Here is a 21,684-nt window from a genome sequence, read left to right on the forward strand (position 1 = left end):
TTAACAAATGTGTCGAGTAATTGCAGCCCATCTTGTTAAATTTAACGACGCAACACCTTGTTAAACATGACAAACAGCCACGTTTCTGGTAGCGGGGCAGCAGGCTGCTGGTAATAAGGTGCATTAGGAGAGCTCAGTAATGATTTGTTTTTACTTAGATGACACATTGTTCTTTGAGTGTGACAGCAAATCACAGAAACGTTTTCGAATTAAAAACAGCAGCAAGGAAGAAAGAAAAAAAAATCAAAATTGACAATTTATTTGCTCTGTCCGTAGGGTTCAGGTCATCATGATAAACATGTACAAGAATTGTAACAAGGACAATACTGGGAGGAGGGTTTAAAAATCTCTTTTGTACAAGATATCAACCTGCACTTCTCTTCACCAACTCATCCAGAGGCACTGTAGTGCAGCGCAGCACATCGATCTCTTGACGAAGACTCAGGAAAATAATAATAACACTGGACAGAATGACTGAAACAAAGAAACCATCCGCTAAATGCACCATGTACTGTTGATGCATGTGCTTCTCAACACATCAGGAGGACCAAACACGGCACAGGGATCAGTACAAAACTTTTTTTTTTTTAAATTAATGAATTGTTGGGATAAATTAAAATTAAGAAATTAATGAGTGCAAGAGCAGAGTTGAAATCATTAACCTCCAACTGCACGTCAAGGAGATCCAACCACCTCCTGCTTTGAGAGATGATGCATCATTGAATGTCATCATCATTGGCAAGAAAAAAACCTGCACAGTAACAAGAGCAGCTCTTGTTATTGGATGAATATTCAGGATGAATTATAATCAAACATCCCGACTTTCTCTTGCGCACAAGTGCAATAATCAGTCCAAACTGTGGCATCACGTACATTGTCACTATATGGCTTACAAGGTAAACAGGTCCATATAAACTAGAAAGGTATATAGACATCTTTCGTTCATCAAAACTATGGTACAACAATATATTGGCAAAAAAACAACTAAGTAGCTAAGTAACTTTATGTAAACAATGGTATACCACTGTACAGCTTATCCTAACATGGTATGTACAGGTCAAGTTCTTCTACGAGCTAGTTCCCACATACGGAGGGTTAGATGTAAAGGGAACAACACAGGGCGGCGACGTACACTGTACGTTTAGGCAATTTCAACCATCCCATCCACTTGCAAAGAACTGGATTCAAAGAGCGGAAACCCAAAAGACTGCATTTGAATCTACAGACAATACCTTCCTCCTCCTGTTACATGTTACATAAATCATACATAAGGCAAGGGTAGTTAAGGAAGGTGGAGGCATCACATTCTTTGCAAGGGATTACTGATAGAATCGATAGGATACAGGCTGATGGTTCTTTGGGGTAAATGCACTTTTTTTTCGAAAGTTTCACTTATTTTTTGTCACGTGTAACAAAAAAACAAACATAAAACACATCAGAGTGCAACAGAGGGGACGAATCTGGTTCTGTCAGGAAAAATGTGCAAAAATCTGCTCTAAAGCAAAGTGACAGTGTTGCAAATCTTGATGTACAAGGTACTGGGAGATGTACGGGTCGTCACGAGGGGGGACGCCGGCGCAGACCCTTACTCCAACATACTGTATATACAAGGCACTATGGATGAGATTCAAGGGCCACACGTCCAGTCAGTTCCCAGCTGCCTCAGTCCGGTCGGAATATAGGATATTTGGGTACGAATTCTATGAGAATCACCTGCGGAGAAAAAATGACAAAGTTAATTATGTTGCAGAACCACAACAACATAACTGTTAACTACAGCGGACACTATTAGTCGATTAATCATTTGACAAATAAAATAGACTTTTTGGGGGTCCTGTGATTTCTGAAGAATTTCTTAGGCAGTTTTGTGTAAAGAACTACATAAGTGACAAAGTTGTTATAGAGCAGCCCTGTCTCCTAAAATATGCAACAGAAAATGTCTTGGAGGAAACAAAACATCGACTGAGGAGACACTGTTAATGAACAAATCTGCCAAGTTGCAAAAGTGTTGATACTGAACTTATCAGTATGAATCTTCTTATGGTAAATATATTATTAAACTTCTTTACAGTGATGTTCAGGCGTAACACAGAATACGTTCACAGTAAGTGGAGGTGATGATTTGACTGTGCCTTTCCATCAACTGCCTCATTTCATTCCAAGTAAGTATTCACTTATCATTTGTTTATTATTGGATTTAGCAACTTTACTGCTCATATGATGAATGAATTTGCTTTGATGATCATAAAATGAATATCCTTTAGTGTCAACTTCTGCTCAAATAGAGCAAATAGAACACTGAGGAAAATTTTCTTTTGATACAGTGGACAAAACAATAATCTGCAGGTTGATCGGTAATAATGAATCAACAACAGATGAAGCCCTTAAAGGGGCAGTAAGCGATTCTGGAGAATGCTTGGTTCTGTCTTTGTTGTTGTTTGATTTTTTCTGCTCTGTCCGCCAACTGTGGTCCCCGGTGTGGGAGTACGACGCACTAACCACTTGGCCAAAACCTCGGAGATGCAACGCCACACGCCAGCAGAGCGAGTGATGTTTACAAACTGCGCTCGCAGTGTTGTGTGCTGAGGTCTGCACCATTTTTTTTGTTTTCGATTTACAGAGCCTGGGCTGCGCCCGAAAACCCGGATTTTTTTCAGCGCGCACACAAAAGTGACAGCTCACAGATGGTGAAGAAAATATTCGCTGATTTTTACAAAACTTGTGTTGCTTTGGAATCGCTGACTGCCTCATTTAACTGTGAAGTTATGCAATAATCCAGTGATTTACAGCTGTTCTGTCTACTTACATATTCCATCATGTTACTGCTTTCACATTTTCTTTTACTGAGTTTCCAGTGAAGACCCAGCTGATGAGAGAAGAAAAGACATGAGACACAATGAATGAATGAAAAAAAACACACACACACACACACACACACACACACACACACACAAAGAAGAAGAAGAAGAAAATATGTCTGAAATCTCCCCTTCAGTGTCAGGGGGGAATCTGAGAGCGGGGCTGTCTGGCCTTGCCAGGGTCAAACGGTGGCCAGACACCCTGAAGAGCTTCCTTTATACCTCTGCACAGATACTAGCTGTAATTTGTTGCTGCGAGACAAAACAAAATTAACACCGCCCTTTAAGAGTTGACCTCCCCGTCCTCTCAGACCCTGTGCACCGCATCTAAGGCAAACAGCTCTGAGGGACTGCTGCGGCTCCAGAGTTTTCAGAGCAGACTAATGGTCGCTATCCATCATGATGACTCTCGACTTAAACTGCACATTGTCAGACAAATTAGGAACTTTCTCACAGGTGCTGATGTGTAATTTGTCGTCCCTCTTACCTTGTGGTATAGTCGGTTATTTTCCCACTCTAACAACTTCTGGATTGACCTCCTCGTCTGTGGGAACAGAAGACAATTGCACGTACATTAACACAAGCAGCAGTTTTACCTTTAACCTGTAACAGTAAAAACAACCACAGCGTAAGGATTTATGGCCTGAACTCACAATTTACCAGCTAGTAATTTCCACTTTGTTGTCAGTAATCCAGTGTGGTAACGCCACCATCAAGGGACACACCCTTGAACTAAAGGGCTGGAGAGGCGCTGCGTGGCGCAATGCATCATTTCTACACAGAGCCACTAATTGAACACGAGCGGTTATTACCCTCTACACTTGGGCCCAATGCGGCTGAATTGCCATAACAGCCCCTGAGTAATCAGCGCTGACGTCAGGGAGAGTTAAAACGTCTGAGTTTCGTCACAGGCAGGCGTGGGACTTACTCTCTTGTTGAGGCAGATAACGGGCCATAGACTGCAGCCCACTGTACAGCAACAACACAGGCAGCCGCAAAGAAGCCACTTCACATTCACAGGCAAGTTCTTCTTCAGACACGCATTCACCCTGCTGATGCTGGTTTTGAATTCCTCTGGCGCTACCTAGAAAGAAAAAAAAGAAATGATGGATGCCCAGTGTGTACACTCTTTTAATCATAAAATGTGTGCATGAAGCAAATATCTTAATACAACAGGGAGTAAGACAATTCAAATGTTGTTGGTGATGGCGCTGACAAGAAAAGGTTCCTAATTGCTCCAAAGAAACCTGTGCACAAAGATCAAAGAGCTTCAGAAAACCAACAGGTAGATAGTTGCAGATGTTGTCCCGAGATGAGATGAGATCTCTGAATGCAATGGGTCTGACTCGCTAACTGAGCTCTAGTCTGTTCAAGGCAAGGAGGGATTCAAAGGAGAGATAAGCCCAGTGCCTGTGGCAGCGCCGGCCAAACAACTTGAATGGATGCTCATTCCTCTCTGAGTCTGTACGCCATAAAACCGGGGTCGTAATCTTTTATGACAGGATGCAAAGGTCTCTTTGCAAACAGCCGAGGACCTCGGAATAAAGCCCAGCAGGGCCTGATCTGCAGCCTTCAATCATCATAATTGTGACCTCATCCATCACGTCACCCTGGGTCACAATACGAAGGTACTTTTTATTGGCCCACACTTCCCTCAGCCTGCTCTTACCCCTGCAGCCTTTTTGTGTCTCTGTGTCTGACCCAGGAAGCTTTCCGGGAGAGTCTCCATTTCATTATTTTATCACCTGGAGTCGGACGCTTCACAACACTGGGGTCGCCGTCAACTGAGGCCCATAGACGGCTTACTCATTTACAGAGCCGGACAGCAGCACATTCAGGCTCCTTTCTTCGTTACTTGAAATGCATCTCCATCAGATCAAAACCCACTCGGAGAGGTTTGAATGGGACGGTTTGGGGAAGTTGGGGCTGTTAAAGGCCCAGAAGGACAATAGCATCACTGTGGTTTTAATTGCTCAATTATTCTCACTTGGAATTGAACAGAAAGTCCGCCTGGGAGACTGAGATGCAAGAAAACCAAAAAGCAACTGTACCTTTCCCGTGAGAACAGAGGGAAATTCCGTGTCAAATCTGTTGCTCAGTCCAAACCTGAGAAGAAAAGAAATATATACAAATTAAAATGTAGGAGTGCAAAATTAGCTTTTACTAAAAATGTAATAGAAATATAAAAATCACCCAAAACAATGGAACAGAAAAGGCTGATTTATATTATGGAGCTTCATATGAAGAGGACAAATATGCAGGACTACAAAAATTCATTAATTACCGACAATAAATATCACTTTAAGTCAAAAATCAAAAAAATGATACTAGGATGATAAGTTTACACTTCCAAATTTTCACATAACGTACTGGTGCTTTTACTGTAAAGCCATTGGGCATATAATCTTCACAATTATATAAATCAAATCTTCAATTCACAGTTGAGATGTGGCGTGTTCATCACAGTTTATCTGCAGTATTGTTCAAAAGGTTTAGGCACTAAAGATTCTTATCTAAACATGTGGTCATACAACACCATCAATGAGCTGATCCAAAATTCATTCTGCAGAACGACAACAATACACAAATACACAGACAGAGTCGTGTAGAACTACAGTGTCTTCAGCAACAAGACACAAGGAAGTCGTGCAGCAGATGGTCTGCCCCCCACTGCCCCCCACTGCCCCCCCGATCTAAACATCATGGAGTCACTCTTGGATCAGGTGAAGAGACAGAAGGCGCCGAGGCAGTCTGACTCCACAGGATAACGCTTTTTACGAAGTTAAATGATAATGGCAAACTATTCATGACATTATTTTTTGAAAGTGACCTCACAATTCATTTAGAGCCTAAATGTTTTTGCACAGCACTGTACATACACAGATATTAACCAGAGGGAAAAATGTGGTTGTAGAAGTTGAAGAATTGGAAACCAGATAAAAGTGAGTTGGGGTGCAGTTTAATCTTTTTCTGCATATCTCACTGAGCACATCAGTGAGATTAAATTTGTCATTAACTTTGTTCCTTGATTATATTTTCTTGTATTTAGCTTCACAAAGAACTGTTCATGTTCAGATGATTAGACAAAGCAAAAAGCAAAAATTATTACTGTATTTTTTTTTAAAATCAGCAATCACACGCAAGGTTGGCCAAGGAAGCGAAGAAAGCTGGGACTCAACATTTAGTCGGGTTGGTGATATGATGAAAGTGAGGGGAGATCATCTGACAGTGATGAACCTTTTCAGGTTTTCCAATTTGTTCTCACGAGACAACATGTCAAATTCTTAATGTTCATTAAGCCCTAAGCTTCTATCTAGGACTCCAACAATTAGTCCCTAGACGGAGAAAATCTATTTTGATTACTGATTTATTGTTCGAGTATGTTTCTCAGATGTGAGGATTTTGAAAAGTCTTAATTATTCATGTGATCTTAAACTTAGTATCTCTGAGCTCTCAACTGTTGGTGAAAACAACAACAACAACAATGAAATCTAAATTCATCTCTGTGAGCTGTAAAAGATTTTAGGAGGCAAAATATACCCTGACAACCACATGTAAACAGTAATGGAACTTGACATTTTAAAAAACGTACACTGTGATTAAAGTGGTGATCAACTTGGCTGACTATTACATTTCCATGGGAGAAAAAGTATGTAAAATGTTTTACTTGAGTAAAAGTAAAAGGGCAAGAATGTGAAATATTCAATTACAAGTTAATGTCCTGCATCCAACACTGTATTTAAGTAAAAGTACAATTGATAAAATATCATATATATATATATATATACACATATATATATATATATATATATATCATTAGATTTTAGTTGCTTGAGGTGAAGCTTTATTTACAGTTAGCTTGTTTTAGTATAACGGTTCTCAACTCAGGGGTCGGGCCCCTCCATGGGGCCACCAGATAAATCTAAGGGGTCATGAGCGGAGAAAAAGAAGAGGAAAGAAGAAAATCAAAGCTGTTTCAAAAGTTGGAAATTTTCTCTGATCAATTTATGTTAATACAGGATATTTGTACCTCTCTGGACCTCAGACTGTTATCGACATACACTGACATCTGACAGGTTTAAAAGGGAAATCAGACTTTAGCGGAACTGACATCAACACACATCTCAAACTTCTCAAATCTGACACCTAATACACCTATTAAATATAGATTCATCTGACGATTGTTTTTTTTGTTTTCTTTTAATTTGTTGCAATGTTTCAGACTTTCAGAAGCGACACACTCAACAAGTCCTAAACTGTTTCATCATCAAACACACAGATCTAACATCTGGAGTCAGGAGGAAAAAAGTTGACATGGTTTCACTGCTTTTGCTTCAGACTGAATTGAAACACTCAATCGACAGTTCAAATCGCAGCAGATTATTTTTCTTCCGATCGACCAATCAGGTCCACAACACGTAACCACTGACGACAGCTGTCACACAGATGTGTGGAGTACTCAGTAGACCACTTCCATATGGAATACATGGAGTAGATGCAGCAAAAACCATAAGTACAAATACCTTAAAAAGTACATTTGACAGCACCACATGGGTACAAGTACTTGGTTACTCGTCGACAACGTTACAGTCACACACTTTATCGCTACATCACATGCAAACTCGCCCGTCACTGACTGTCCGTTGCTTGACTACCACGTTTATGGTTGCCATGGGGACATTGAAGTGTGGCCATTAGTTTACATCGTACCGACGCTGCGTTCGAGGGCAACCCGTCCGTCCCCGTGTCACACTCAGCGTATGGCCCGTTCACCGTCAGTTGTTGTGATTTGCGTTAGCTCGCATGCTAGCGGGTGCTAGCCACGCTACGGGACAACAAAGCGCCGCGCGGGACGGACGCGAGCGACAAAGCGCGGCTCCGCTTACACTGTGATGTGCCCGGCCCCTCGCATGACCACGGGCTCCGGACAGTGTCTGGGCAGCAGCTCCTCGTTCACGACGCGCTCGTCCTCTTCGTCTTCCAACTCATAAATGGTATCGAAGTCCGCCATGTTGGGCAGTAAGACGCTCATGACGTCTGCGAGCGGGCGCGCGCACGGACGGACGCTGGAAGCGGCGGGAGCGCGGAGCAGAGCGCGGAGCTCGTGGGGCAGAGGGACCACCATCGCCCCTGTGCGTTCAGAGCCAAATATCATCAACAATATCATCAACGTCCTTCATTATGAGAAGCAAGCAGAGGGAGGGCAGATTAACCTTTCACGTGATATCATAATTTTTATTAGTATTACAAATGCTGCACCCGGCGTTTGGGATACATCGTTGAGAGTATACTCGGTCAAAGTAAGGAGACGTCCTAAAGTAGCCACCTGACCAGTTAAAATGAAACACCACACAGACTACTACTTGTGCTGTGGAAGTATTCAATAGGCACCTTCAAATGATTGTAGTGTGTCTAATGTAGCTACGATACAATAACACAGATGGTGCAGCTGATGAAGAAACGGTGTTGTGTTTGACGTGTTGAATATAAAAGAAATCCCATATTTCATCCATGGACCATGCACACTTCAGAGAGAACTGACAACAAACCACGTGCACAGACCACAGAGTGCGATGCAAAGTAATTGCCTTGTTTATGTATAAGCCAATGTGATTCCTGTCGGAGCTGCGTAAAAAAATGTCTATAATTCCAATAAAAGAAAGATAGATGCATTGCATTGATCAGCAGACCTATTTGGGTGCTTGACATTTGGCATTTCAGGTTTTTAAGGTTAAAGTTATTTACAGTTTGATGATTTTTCAGGGTATATTATTTGGAATATGCATCGGAACAACCACCTTATGGAAATGTATTATTATGGTGCCTCAAATAATCACCTCAAAAGGCACTAAAGCTATGACCATTAATCTCGTCACAACAGTGCATATCGGTGTCGGGCTACAAGAAGCATTTTAAATGTAAAACATCAAGCAAATGTGACCCAGACTTTGCATAGCTCAAAACAAGAGTCAACAATAAGGGAAAAAAGACAGGTGTAGGCCCACTGCAAAAAAAGCGTTTTATTTACATTTTGAAATTGTCCATCAAACGACCGCTCCACTCGTTCACCTGCTCCTCCCTGCTTCACTTCAGTGGATACAACTGTGCTGAAAAATGATTTGTCAAGTCAAAAGCAGTCCAGTGTGACATACAATCCAGTTTTTAAACTTCCTTTGAAAGGTCCCTGAATTCTCTTTTTTTTAATATTCACAAACACGTACAGCTCGTCACATACAAAAAGAAATGATATTTATATTTTTAATAACTCACAAACAATTTAAAAGCTTTTAAGTTTGAAACACGTCGTTGTTTTTTCGTTTTTGTTTTTTTTTGTTTAAATTTCCCCACATTATTAGAACTATTCTATATATAAAAAAAAGCAATATTTCAAGAGCCTCCAGCATTTCGTTGCTATAAATCAAATGTTCATCCACAGCTTTGTGCTTCAGGACGTGAGTTCAGATCCTCTGGCTGCCTGTCAAGTGTCCTGTCAGCGTGTCGGAGTGCTCAGTTATGGTACGTGGTCCAGAGGGCGAACTGCTTTACTGAGTCACAGTCACTTGCTGTATATTCCTGATCGATGGCAAGGTGTTCATCTGAGGAGGGTACAGAGAGCCGTGGATGTCCGTGGGACTGAGGGACCCCGGCACGGGCAGCGGGCTCACTGAACCCGGGTCACTGTGCACCGACCCCCCGCTGCCGTCGGACTGACCCAACTTCTTCTTAATCAGCTTCCTCTCCTTGGCTCTGCGGTTCTGAAACCAGATTTTCACCTGAGAAGACACAGAGGGAATTAGATTCATTTTAAAATGTCGGACATGTGCCACCTCATCTGGAATAAAATTAAAATAAAAACCCTTTTGCCTATTGGAATTAAAAGGATCGAATGACAACAACGAAGACTATATTTTTAGGTCTGAACCTTTAAATATCATAAAATGAAGTGCATATAAGTAGATAGACAAAACTGTTGTAAATAACAATAATGAATATTAAATATAGTGTTGGAGGCGAGGTACCTCGTTTAATCTTCCCTTTCCTGACACAATGAAATAAATAAAAACCCTTCCTCTACAAGAAGGAAAAGCAACAGGACAACTCATAACAACAATGAACGTTAAATAAGTTAATTAAATATTATTTTTTGGATCTTGTTAGTCTTTAAGTCAGTCCTTTATAAATATAATACAGAATAATTCAATAGAATAGAATAATGTCTAATGGTATTGAATAGTGTGGCTCTGTTGACAATAATAATGCCTACCAACTGTTTTTTTTAAACTAATTGGAAATAATGAACATTTGTCGAGCATAATGAGAACATTCTCACAGTTTATTATTGTTATTTTCTTTTGCTCTGAATTTAAAATTATAGATGGTAAAATGCACAATGGACATATATATTTTGAAATCTTAGGAAATGATCAATACTATATTTAATTTGGGGGGATTTAATTAGCAAAACATAGAATAAACAATTGATTAAAAAATGGTTTAAATTCACAATATATCAGGGCGTCCAAGACTTAATGTATTTCAGTCTCATGAATGTTGATTTATGGAGCCAATCGCATAATGATAATATTTGGCACGTTATAGGCCTCATTTTATAACATTTCTATGAAGTGTCCCTGATACTGTTACGTATCTGTTTGTTGCCCATGGTGACATATATTTAGATGGTCCCTTGCATCTCTGTGGTGAAAACGAACTGGGCAGCAGAAGTATTTGATCAGACATACCTGTCTTTCCGACAGACCGAGGTTGACAGCCAGTTCAGATTTCCTCCTGATGGTGATGTATCTGTTGAAATGAAACTCCTTCTCCAGCTCCAGTCGCTGGTGGTCTGTGTACACTACCCTGTATTTCTCCTTCGTTCTTGTTTTACCTGCAAAAGACAGAAACAAATATATATGATTGTTAAAAACAGCATTGGAAGTACTTTTTTTTTAGGTTTAGCAGCCAAAGTGTCTGAACTGGGAGATTTACACACAGGAGGCTGCGTGCCAGGACCGGCCTATCTGCACACAGCATCTTTATTAGCCGTGTCTCTTTATCCACATCTCGGCTTTATCTGCAGATACGCAAATTGGGCTTTTTGATCTCGCTTTGATGACAGTTGTAGCGCAGTGAATTTCAAACATCCACGACTCGGATCAGCTGACGAGTTAAAAGGAAACACGAGATACAGGAGATAACAACTGCCTCTGTAGAAACCTTTTTATTTAGCATGTAGGTTGCAAAGATCTGTTTGACAATATGAAGGGCCTGTGCAAAAGTGCATGTCTAGTTCATGTGTTTGTAAAAGACAAAGGTCTGAGCATGAAACATTTTAAAAACACACTCCTACCATGAACTGTAGCCTAAACGAGTGCGTTTACATTAGGATAACAGAGGGGAGCAGATGTATTCAAGGGCAAACGATGAAATACTCTTCGATTTGTAACTTGTGTTTGTGCTACTGTAAAGACATGCAGAATTGGAATCCCTCAGCGTTCGAGGCGTTAGCTGTGAAAAACGTCACTATTTCCGGTAATATAACTCCTGGGAGAGGAAGAGAGGCTGGTGTGCATATCAAAGTGAAAAGGTGTTGAAAGCAAAGGCCGCCGCCTGGATATGACGGTTAACACTCAGAACACCCAACAATGTGACAGGGAAGTCGACCTCACATCTCCAGGAATAATGACATTAACATCACAACTGCGCCTGGCGCCGAGTCCTCGCACCTCTTCTCCACCGCAGGAGAGAAAACAGTGGACTGGCGGAGCTTTTGGCCCTAATCCCATTTTTACCATCAAATTTACGAGATATAGAAATAAAGAATGGATTAATTTGACGGATCATTCGGCTTATTAGTAATATACGAGAGTCATTGATATGATTATCAATCAATCGATCAATATACCCTATTCGTTTTCCTCATTATGTTAACATTTTACACTCGCATTGGACTAAATGGACCGGGGCTCATGAGGCAAGTGTCACATGAACGAATTATCATGCACTTCATGACAGTATTCCAAAATTAAATTTAGCCTCTTGATGATCAACTCTAATTGTTGATTGAATATGTTCGATTTATACATTTTATTTCAGTTGACAGGGAACAAACAGATGAATAGTAATAATCGAAAACTCTCGCGTAAAATCCGTCGGGACTATTGGACAAACTCGTGCGCTCAACAAAACCTTTTCACGCAAGACGAAGGGGAAGTGCTCCTTCCTTTCAAATAACATTATTTTTGCACAAAGTTGAGGTTTTTCGATCTCACCTGTGGAAGATGATTGCGCAGTTTTACTCATCCACTGGTACGAATTGCGTCTTTCTCTATCGGGAGAAAGTTGTGCAACAGTAACGTTCTCCGGCGGCGGCTGTAACACCGCAGACCCTGGAGGATGCATATGACTGTACTCAGATGAGCAGTAGGGAACCTGTGCAGGAGACGAGTTGTTCATGGGTGTAGGAATTGTATTAGGGGGTCCCAGGCTGTATGCACCCCAGTCCTCTCTTGGGGCGCCATATGTAGGTCCCCAACTCCCCGAAGACTGTGCGTGCGTATCCATGTTTGGCACATGATGGTATCCAGTAAAGTCGGGGTACTGTGGCGTGGAAACAAAGTTCTGCGGAGGCAGATTGATGCTCGATCTTCTCACTGGCCCTTGGTGATACATGCCGCTTTCTTTATCCAGTAGGTATCCCACATACATGATTTGTACAAAAACAATTAAATATAGAGAAAACAGCGGAGGGGATGATGTGGCCTGTTTTAAGGCGACATTGTTGCCCTGAAACAGTTCAAAAACAATCCTGTTCTTTTTTTGTTGTAGTCCAGAGAGGTTCCCCAAGAAAAATGCGACGTAGTTCCAGTTCGCCCCCAATCTCACATGATGTGGCTCTGTTGACAAGATGGTAAAGGTATAGTAAGGCCTGCCTGACGTCAGCTCACTGCTCAACTCTTGGAGATTTGCATCCAAATGAGAGTGACCGGTGCAGCCGGCCCAGCTGTCCCTTTGCGCCTGTCCTGTAGCGCGTCATCACCTGACAGTGGGCCTATCCTGAACACGGGCTCTCCACCCAATGAATAAATTAACACCACGGCCTATCAGCTGCACAAGATGCACGGACCGGCAAAAAGCCCGAAGCAACATGTGCACCAACGCGTTAAGCAAAAAAAGGCCTGTGCGTAATTGCGCACAGATCCCATTTATTACATAGGACTTCCTTCACTTTCTAGAGACAGTTAATTTAGGTTGAGCACAGCAGCACGGCATCGCTCTACAGTTTATGTTCCTCAAGTTATTCCCGAGGATCCACCACGTTTACAGACCTGTCACTATGTGGGAATTCAGCGGTTTCCAAACACACTTCACGCTGCATCCCGATTTTATTTAAGATATTCACTTGCAAACGAGGTGCAAAGTACGGGAGACCTTTTTTTTTTCTTGAAGCAAGCCGAACCTTTAGTATTCCGTGTTCACACCTCAAGGTCGCACTTCACAGCTAATTCCGGTTACAAGGAAACTCCAACAACCCCCCCTGTGACAAACAGCGGCCTGTGACACATTAGTCACCGCTGTCTCCTGCTCTCACAGAGCGCTTCCTTTTCTTCTACTTCTTCTCCTGCCTGTTTTTCATGTTTAATACGAGAATATCACATTCATAATTGCACAAGAAGCCTTGAGATCGAAGTTCAAAAAAAATTATTGTGTTAAAAACGCAGTCATCCAGTTCTGTGAACGTCTGTGCAGTTTATGGTCACATCAGGTCGACACCGTTTATCAACATTCAGCTGATGAAACAACAAATTCACTCAGCAAACGATTGACATTTTTAAGAATACGTTTTGTACTGCACTATTTAAAACGTTTTAGGTCCAAAACTAAGCAGTAATCTTGTGAGTCCAACTCATCAACATTATCCAGCATCGTGAGGAGCACATACTTCTTATTCTAATCTTCATATCTGTCATTTTTTAATATCCACCTGAACGATTCGACAGGTGTCTGGAGGCTCGTTTAGCAGAGCTGTCTAATTGACTTGTCCAAAAGTCCAATGAAAAGTCATAAATGCTGATGGGCGTCTCCGAAGCATCTCTTTATTGACCACAAAATATTTATGAGACAATCTAACGCGGTTGGCCCTTGACAGTCCACGGCCGGCCACTTGTCTGGTTTGTACTCAATTCAGTTGGTTGTCAGTCAGCTGTCTTTTCTTTGTGGATATGTAGCAAGCTCAAGTTTTCACTGCTTTCTTTAATTTTCTCTGGTTTGAGCAGTCACACATTGTAGTCAAGCTGTCTCAATTATTAATATAAGTAAATAAAAACAGTTTTTTCAGGAAAGCATATCCCCTCAAAGTAATCTACATATTTTGTTGGCCTATATGTCTAAAAGCTGTTTCTTGTCATGAGGATGTTCACTGTAAATTACGTTCATAAAGTTTAGTGAGGAGACAGGTCAGATCAGGCCTTTTGAGGACAACTGATGTTCTCAAATGTTGCTTTTCACATTCATTGCACACAATTTCTTGATTTTCAGACTGTATTTTTAAACACATTTTCCCAAGTCAGTGATCTCCATCCTCGTCAGACTTGTTTTGCATCACTTCAATGTAATTGCATGGACGTTATTATTTTGTCCTGTGATTTCCCTAAGTGTAGACAGATGATTCATATCCACTGCTGCCCCCTTGTGGACTTCCACAAAGCTACAGCTGCTGTAATTAAACTGGCGACTGCAAAAATATCTCTGCCAGATTATTTACCTCTAGAGGGGAGCTTCCACATGTAACATCAAATGATTTTATAGCATTCAACATGCATCATCAATGTTGATATATATCAGATTTAGTTACAAGTTACTGTATTAATAAACCATGAAGACTATAATAACGAATGATGTATTGTGTAGTTATTTAAAAATGTTATTTGAAAAACAATGAGTTAAACATATATTAAGTTCTGTCTCTAGGAATCATCCGTAAACACATTATTTTTAGCCTTGGATGCAATTCAAGGCACCTCCCACTGAACATATAGCATAAATAAATAAACAAAAGAGGATAAAAATGAAAGGGAAGCCAAATAAGTCAATTCAAGTATTTCTATGAAGTAGATTTAAAACAAGAGTTGACCAAAGTACTGTATATGAATACAAACAAAGATAAGTACAGGAATAAAAGACAATAAGATAAAAAAGGATTGTTATCATTAATGATGGCCCTGTAACACTTTACTTTAAGTACAGCATTTCTAAATAAAGGGTTTATAGTAGGCTTAATGTAGTAGTAAGTAGGACATTTGAAGTGTTTAATAATATACAGTAATTGGCAACAGTCATAACTTATCATATGAAGATATTTTTTTAACATTAATACAACTCTGTTTTACTTAATTGTCGTTCATTTGCTCTTATTCAGAGAAGAGTGTTACTGACAAAGATCATAGAAGAGTTCAAGAGGAGTCAATTGTTTTTTAAATAAGCTGTTTCTTCATAAGTAACATGTTAAGGAAGCTCGGGGCGAAATTATTTGAATTCGTACCCATTCTGTTGTCTTAACTCTATCCACAGTAAAATATTTTTCATATGCTCCTACAATGTGTTGTGAGCATCACATTCCATGTGTCAGTTCTCGGTGACAAACTGATTAAATAACAGTATCCTTTTGGTGCAGTGTTTTAAATTCAGGGGTCTTTCACCAGAGGTGTTGGTGTACTGTATTATTGCATCTGCAATGAAGAAGCTGCTTATGAATTCACTAGATGGCGCAATTAAGTCAATTATGAGACATCTCCAACCATCTGGTGGATGTGCAGCAATCAATTCATTGTCTGTTGATCATTGATCACTGGTCTTCACTCTCTGTTGGACAGAATGTGTAGCGACTGAGATTGAATATAAAGATAGATATACAGATTTATGGTGCACTGCAAAAGACTGAAGAGGTGACTGATCATTTCAAGGGTGTTTTGTAAGGTCATACTGAGTTTTGATTGACCTTGTGCATTTAACCTTTTACAATTTTTTACACAATTGATGAGTCCGATCTTGTATTTTGTGGGTTTATTTAAGTTTGGCCCGACATATTATAGATTCTCTGATTGGTTTGGAAGAGTCACACTTGAGAAGGATGCGAGTGATCACAGTGATGCTATTTTAAGTTAATTATGTTTCCATACTATAATACTTATGAAGCTTATAAAGCGAAGTGCATCCAGTTTCTTGCTTCGAGTGTTAACGAATGTGACACACTGAAAGAACTTTGCAAAAAACATCAACAACAGAATTGTTCAGATTTCTCATGTAAATGCAGGAAGTAACATGAGCCCCCTCTTTCCCTGAGCTCAGCAAAGTGCACATGTAGTAAATAAGTGACAGTCCGTGGTGAAGCAGCCCAAGAATTCAGTTTGTTGCATAACTTCATTGATGTTATCGAAGTGGCTGCAGCGCACTGCAGGGAAGGAGGTGAAGAAGGACCATCTGCTACTATTTTTAGAGAAACTGCCTGCGTTGCTGACACACAGGCACCGATCCTTAGTTCGTCATCCGTAATGTAAAACACATGTAGTGTAAGGCCGGACGGTGCAAACACAAGTCATGTTGTTTGAGCGTTCTTTGAGTCATTTGTTCAGACGGAGAGAAATGTTGGTCAAGAATGTGAAAATGTTTATGTTTACAAGCTGTTATTGCTTTGCTGAATAGTGAACATTTTTGTGTCCATGGATCAGGGCTGTTGAGGTATTTAGGCATTTCATTTGATTTTCTTTTGGGGGGGGGGCATATTGATGTGAAGGCCCAAAATAAAGAAACATGAACATAATATTAACACAGGACGTTCACTTTTCATTTTGATGTAAAACCCATATATGTACAGGCTACTACAATTTTGTGTCTCAAAAGATTTCAAAAGAAGTTTGCAGATGTAGAAATATTGAGTATATGTGTTCAGTGTGAAGGATTTAGTGATATCTAGAGGTGAAGTTGTTTATGCAATCACCCTCATCTTAAAAGCCTGTGGGAGAACCTATTATAAATACAAGAAGTTTGTCCTTCTGGGTTACTGTAGAAACATGGCAGTGCAACATGGTGGACCCCATGGAACAGGACCCTTATTCCACTGTAGATATAAAGGGCTCACTCTTAGATAACAGGAACATATAGACATATATACAAAACAGTATACACTAATAAAAACGTAATATTTAATTTGGAAAGTTACTGGTGACAACTGTACAAATGTTCAGTTGCATTTGCAAACCATTTATGAATGGTGCCTTTATCAGCTGTTACCAAAATTTCCTTTGCAGCTAGCCCAAGGTTCAGCCGACTGTACCTCCTGAGCCTCATAATAACATAACGCCTCTGCAAATTGGTTGTAGTGCAGCAAAGATCAGTTGAACCTGATGTGCAGCCGGCGCTTGAACCAGAAAGCAATTTCATTGGAAGGCAACAACGCACAAATATGCAACTGAACCCCAAAATACCCCGACCATGTCTCCGTTAATTACACTGCCGTGGTCACAGCATTTTTCCCATGCCCTCCTGGTGTACGAGCGCTCTATACTCCCCTTACCCCCCACCGGAGAGGTAAACAATGGGGGCAAGTGGGTGAGCTGGTTTCACTGCACTTTCCCCTTTGAATGGGCATTGATGAATCTGAAGGCTCCCGAGGTTTCGGGGCTGACGGAGCTTTGCCGACGTTCTCTGGGAAGTATTTAAAGTCGGTGAATTCACTATCAGATCTACACGGGCTCAGTGCAGCTTGTGTAGAAGAGGATCAGACGCCTTGAGCTTATCTGATAAAAGTCTGATTCCTGTTTGTCATTCATATACAAACAGGGAACAAGAGGAGGGGAACGCATGAACAACGTAAACATATTCCCACTTCCCTCCACTGTTGAACCAAGTCGTCAACTTCAAATCCTACAAACACAATCTCTCTGACGTTGGAAGAGAGAGTGTTTCTTTTTTAGAGATTCAGTGAACTTTGTCTGATTGTTCTTGGTAATGCACAACACATGATTTTGGTCAACCAGAGTAAAATGACCCATTTTCTGAAGTGAGCTTACAGTTCTCGAATCCTCACCAACATCACAGATCCTCATGAAACTTTCTCTGAAGCCCGATTTTCGATGTCAATAAGATTCCCATGAGCAAAACTGATTAAGTTTGTTCAACTTGAAGTTATCAGTTGACTTAACTAGTTCATTTAGTTCAAATGGGGTTTGGCGGAGTGTAGTTAGTACAGAAATATGTAGTATATATAACTAGACTATACTAAGACTAAAATCATGTGAAAACTAATGACAGTGCCATTAGCCTGTGATTAGTTTTACTGTAACAGCTGATTAGCAAATTTTGGTATGCCATCACGCAAAACTACATTGGAGCGTTATAGTAATTGAAAGTGACAGTGCAAATGCAGACCCCCCTTCCGAAGGAACCCACGGAGCTTGACGGTTACAGGTCATGAATCTTCTTCATCATCTCAGACATTCACATAATGACTACAAGCACAGTATCCGTCTGCTCTTCAACTGTTCCCCCCCTCGCCCTTTGAACCACAGTGGTGCTGAAGCCCATTGCATTATCTTTATTTATCTGTGTATGTTGTTGACTTGAACTTTTGCTTTGGTTGTTAAGGGGGGGCCTGAAGATCGGTGTTCTAAGGCGACAATATCCGGCTCATTGTTCCATAATTAGGTGCAGAGGCGTGGATGTGGCTCACCATTCACCTCCTTGGGCAGGGGTCTGGGAATAGCATTGTGAGGCTGTTCATATGGGGAGAGGGGGGAACCTTTGAGTGGTTTGGCCAATGGCCTCCGATCAGTGTATGATGGGACTCCATGTTTTTTTTTTGCATAGTTTCAGAGGGTCCCAGAATTCATTAACACCTCTTTTTTCTGGGATTAATGGCGAGTTTGCAGATCTGTTTGCTTTGGGAAGAGAAGCTGTGGAAGTGGTCAAGGAAGGGAGGAGCTTTCAATTATGCAACTGTCAAATGAGGGAAACAAAAGCGGACTGCACAGTGGGTGTGGCACCTGATATAAACTAGACATTTACGGATATCACACCCTCTCGAACTATAAGAGGTTTGTCAATGTAAGTCTCGACTGACAGAGCAGATCCCGAGGGGATCCCTCTGATTCTGTTTCAGGAGCTCCCCTTTTTCCTGTTAGTTCTGTCTTATCTGAATACCTGTATAATAGGGCACCATGGCCCTCTGTGAACAATTTGGGGAATTTGTTTTTGCACTAGTAAAAGCTCACTTTACCTAAAATGGTACAGGACGTTACAGTCAGAGTTCAAATGCACAGTCCATCTTGACTCATGTCCTGCTCTCACCTGCTTTTATTAGTAATACTTCTGATCACAGAACAATGATGAGGAGCTTATGTGGGTCATGATATTGTCATTTACCGTACATACTGATCAGTGCCGTGTTTTTATTACCAGTTGAAAAAAGTGAAAAAACATGAATTATTGAAAAAGAAACTCAAACCTCAAAGAAATAACAACCACTACTGCGCTTACTCTCCTGTGCAGATCCAATAACAGTATGCATTGATTGATTGATTGATAGATTTGAAAAAAGATATTTGCAGTGCTGAGGTTGGTGATCTTAAAACTGTTGTGATGTAAAGGAGAGAGAGAGAGACCAGGAACTTTTGTGTAACTGTTAAAAGCGAGCCATAGTAGTCCATCTTATAGATGTCATAATCATATCAACAGTAACAGCAGCAATGATAACAATACTTATTATTATTATCACTATTGCACTTTTGTTCAATATGCAGATATGTGCTTGCCGTCTAACCTTTTTCTTCAAAATGTAGTAAAATTTAGGTTGTAAGTTTATGAGTCTATAGTTACCTCTGTCCATTGGTTAGTTAGTTTGTTTGTCAGCAGGATTAAGAAAAACCACTGAAGCTTGGTGGAAGGACGGGACATAAAAAAACAAACATATTCAATATTGCTGTGGATCCAGACAAAGGGGTGGATCCAGAATTTTACATTTTGAAATTTCCAATGATTTCCCAGGAAATAATACATGGATCTTGAGGGGGGAAAATACATTCGGTGTGGTTCAAAAAATAAATCTAGCGGCTCTAACTGAGGTTTCATCAGGGGACTGTTTGGGCCTCTGTTTCCATTCTGGTTGTATTCTCTGCCCTGTCATTACTGAATGACATGGACTGTTATGTTATCTTGAACTATTTTGTTTTATCTTAATTAATTAATCTTTTGACAAAGTCACTGCATAGTTAACTCAGTGGCATGGTTGCTAGGATAATTGCAGCCTTCATACGTTTGCCTGTATTAAAAAAAACTGTGTGTAGGTGCACATACACACGCCTGTTTGTTTCCAAAAAGAAAAAAAACCATGACAGTCAAGAATACTCCCTTCCCTCCAACATCCTTCCCCTGTTTGTTTGCATCTCATATTCTGGGAATAGTCAACATCAGAGGTTGTTGATATGTGTTTGGACACTCACCTCACAGTAAACATAGCAAATCTTGTGAGGACAAACGGAGGCAGTCGACGGCCAGACCTGTCTCGTGGCGTGTGGACACACCCAGTGCCGCAACCAGAAGTCTTGGGCTCCCATAGGAAGCCCCGTGTGTGGCGTCCTCCGGTCGTGACCAGGATGATTCAAAGTTCCTTCCTTTCCCGCTTGGAGGGGCATTGTCCCGGTGAACAGACAGGCTGCCGACACCGCGTCCTGTCGAGGAAGTGAGTCTCTCGGCGTCCAAGGAGCAGCAGAGTGGCACCGTCCAATCTAAACAGAGCATTTCATTAAGGACTGAGAATTCCAATGGGAATAATCAAGAGGCATTTGGTTCTGTGAATCACCAGCATTATAGCTGAATATTATTTGAAGCCTCCGCTCGTACTTGTGGTTCCCAACATAGATGGCGGGAAACTCTGAGGGGTTGCAGGATAAATCTGAAAAGATTTGCAGAAATAAAAGGGGAAAACACATTTCTGTCTGCAATACAAATTATCTTCACTTTTCTACTTAATTTTCACCACTTGAAAACCTCTAATGTGGGATTAACATTGACGTTTTCTTCAACGTTGTTTGTCATTCGAGAGTCTCATGCCAGAAAGGTTGGGAAAATCGCAGTTCACTGATCTCAAGTATATCACCAGTCATACTGTGGGTTTCATTTTATGGGCAACATGCTGTTTTATAGAAGCCCCCTTTTTGACTTATATGTGCCGGCTGAAGTATATTATGATGTGCATGAGACTCTTAACTTGATTGAAAACACTCTGAACTAATACACTTTTAAGTGAAACCACGAAAACATTTGCTTCCCAGCCAAATTAATCTGAAGCACATTAAAATGTGCACAGTTGTGTGAGTTTATTATCGGAATTGTAGATTCCAGTAACTTTTTTTTTTTTTTTTACTAAATTAGGCAAAAAGCCTACAACATGATAATGTCATTTGAAGACTAAGAGTCTAGAGCCCTGCAATGAGCTTTGTGAGGCTCTAGGGCTCATTGCGGAAAAAAAAACCCAGACAAAAAACCCTAAACTGTTCAGTAGATAAATCAAAGCATTGGACAAGTTGAGCCTTTGGCCGGATGATGAAGCTAGTTTGAAAGCCAGGGAGTCACAAAGAACATCCATCCAATAGCTGTCAAGACATTCCATCCTGAACCACACATGTGAACCTGATGGTGGCGTTAGAGGAAAAGTCAGAGGATCGTCAAGATTGCATTCTCTGGGAACCAGGGAAGTGTCTGGTCAAAAGTCTTACAGCTGCGCTGCATCTTCCTCATTTGTGCAAATGCAATTATAAGTCAAGATTTCAAG

The 21,684-nt window shown here is 40.8% G+C and overlaps 1 protein-coding gene across 2 annotated transcripts; it reads right to left on the reverse strand.

Annotated features, from left to right (window-relative positions):
• Positions 1 to 243: 243 nt before the first annotated feature.
• chic1 (cysteine-rich hydrophobic domain 1) lies at positions 244 to 12,836 on the reverse strand. Of its 2 annotated transcripts, XM_035649728.2 has the most exons (6): positions 7,745 to 9,325; positions 4,910 to 4,964; positions 3,787 to 3,942; positions 3,346 to 3,402; positions 2,807 to 2,866; positions 244 to 1,713 (listed from the first exon to the last, which is right to left on the reverse strand). In XM_035649728.2, exons 1-6 carry the CDS (start codon positions 8,023 to 8,025, stop codon positions 1,663 to 1,665), a joined length of 660 nt encoding a protein of 219 aa, XP_035505621.1. In that variant the 5' UTR covers positions 8,026 to 9,325; the 3' UTR covers positions 244 to 1,662. The 2 variants fall into 2 exon arrangements, 1 of the variants encoding a protein (XP_035505621.1); XR_007031478.1 differs by lacking the exons at positions 244 to 1,713; positions 2,807 to 2,866; positions 3,346 to 3,402; positions 3,787 to 3,942 and adding exons at positions 3,950 to 4,784; positions 10,601 to 10,746; positions 12,131 to 12,836 and having other exon boundaries at positions 7,569 to 9,631.
• Between the last annotated feature and the right edge of the window lie 8,848 nt (positions 12,837 to 21,684).

Source organism: Scophthalmus maximus, chromosome 9 (assembly GCF_022379125.1).
Source record: "Scophthalmus maximus strain ysfricsl-2021 chromosome 9, ASM2237912v1, whole genome shotgun sequence".
NCBI lineage: Eukaryota > Metazoa > Chordata > Actinopteri > Pleuronectiformes > Scophthalmidae > Scophthalmus > Scophthalmus maximus.

What these genes read in the sequence shown, in the direction of transcription:
- chic1 (XM_035649728.2), bottom strand. Translation starts at nt 8,025, where the DNA reads ATGATATTGTTGATGATATTTGGCTCTGAACGCACAGGGGCGATGGTG. An exon ending in CCTCTGTTCTCACGGGAAAG is followed by an intron (nt 3,943 to 4,909) that starts GTACAGTTGCTT and finishes TTTTCTTTCTAG; the next exon opens with GTAGCGCCAGAGGAATTCAA. An exon ending in GCAGTAACATGATGGAATAT is followed by an intron (nt 1,714 to 2,806) that starts GTAAGTAGACAG and finishes TTTTCTCCGCAG; the next exon opens with GTGATTCTCATAGAATTCGT.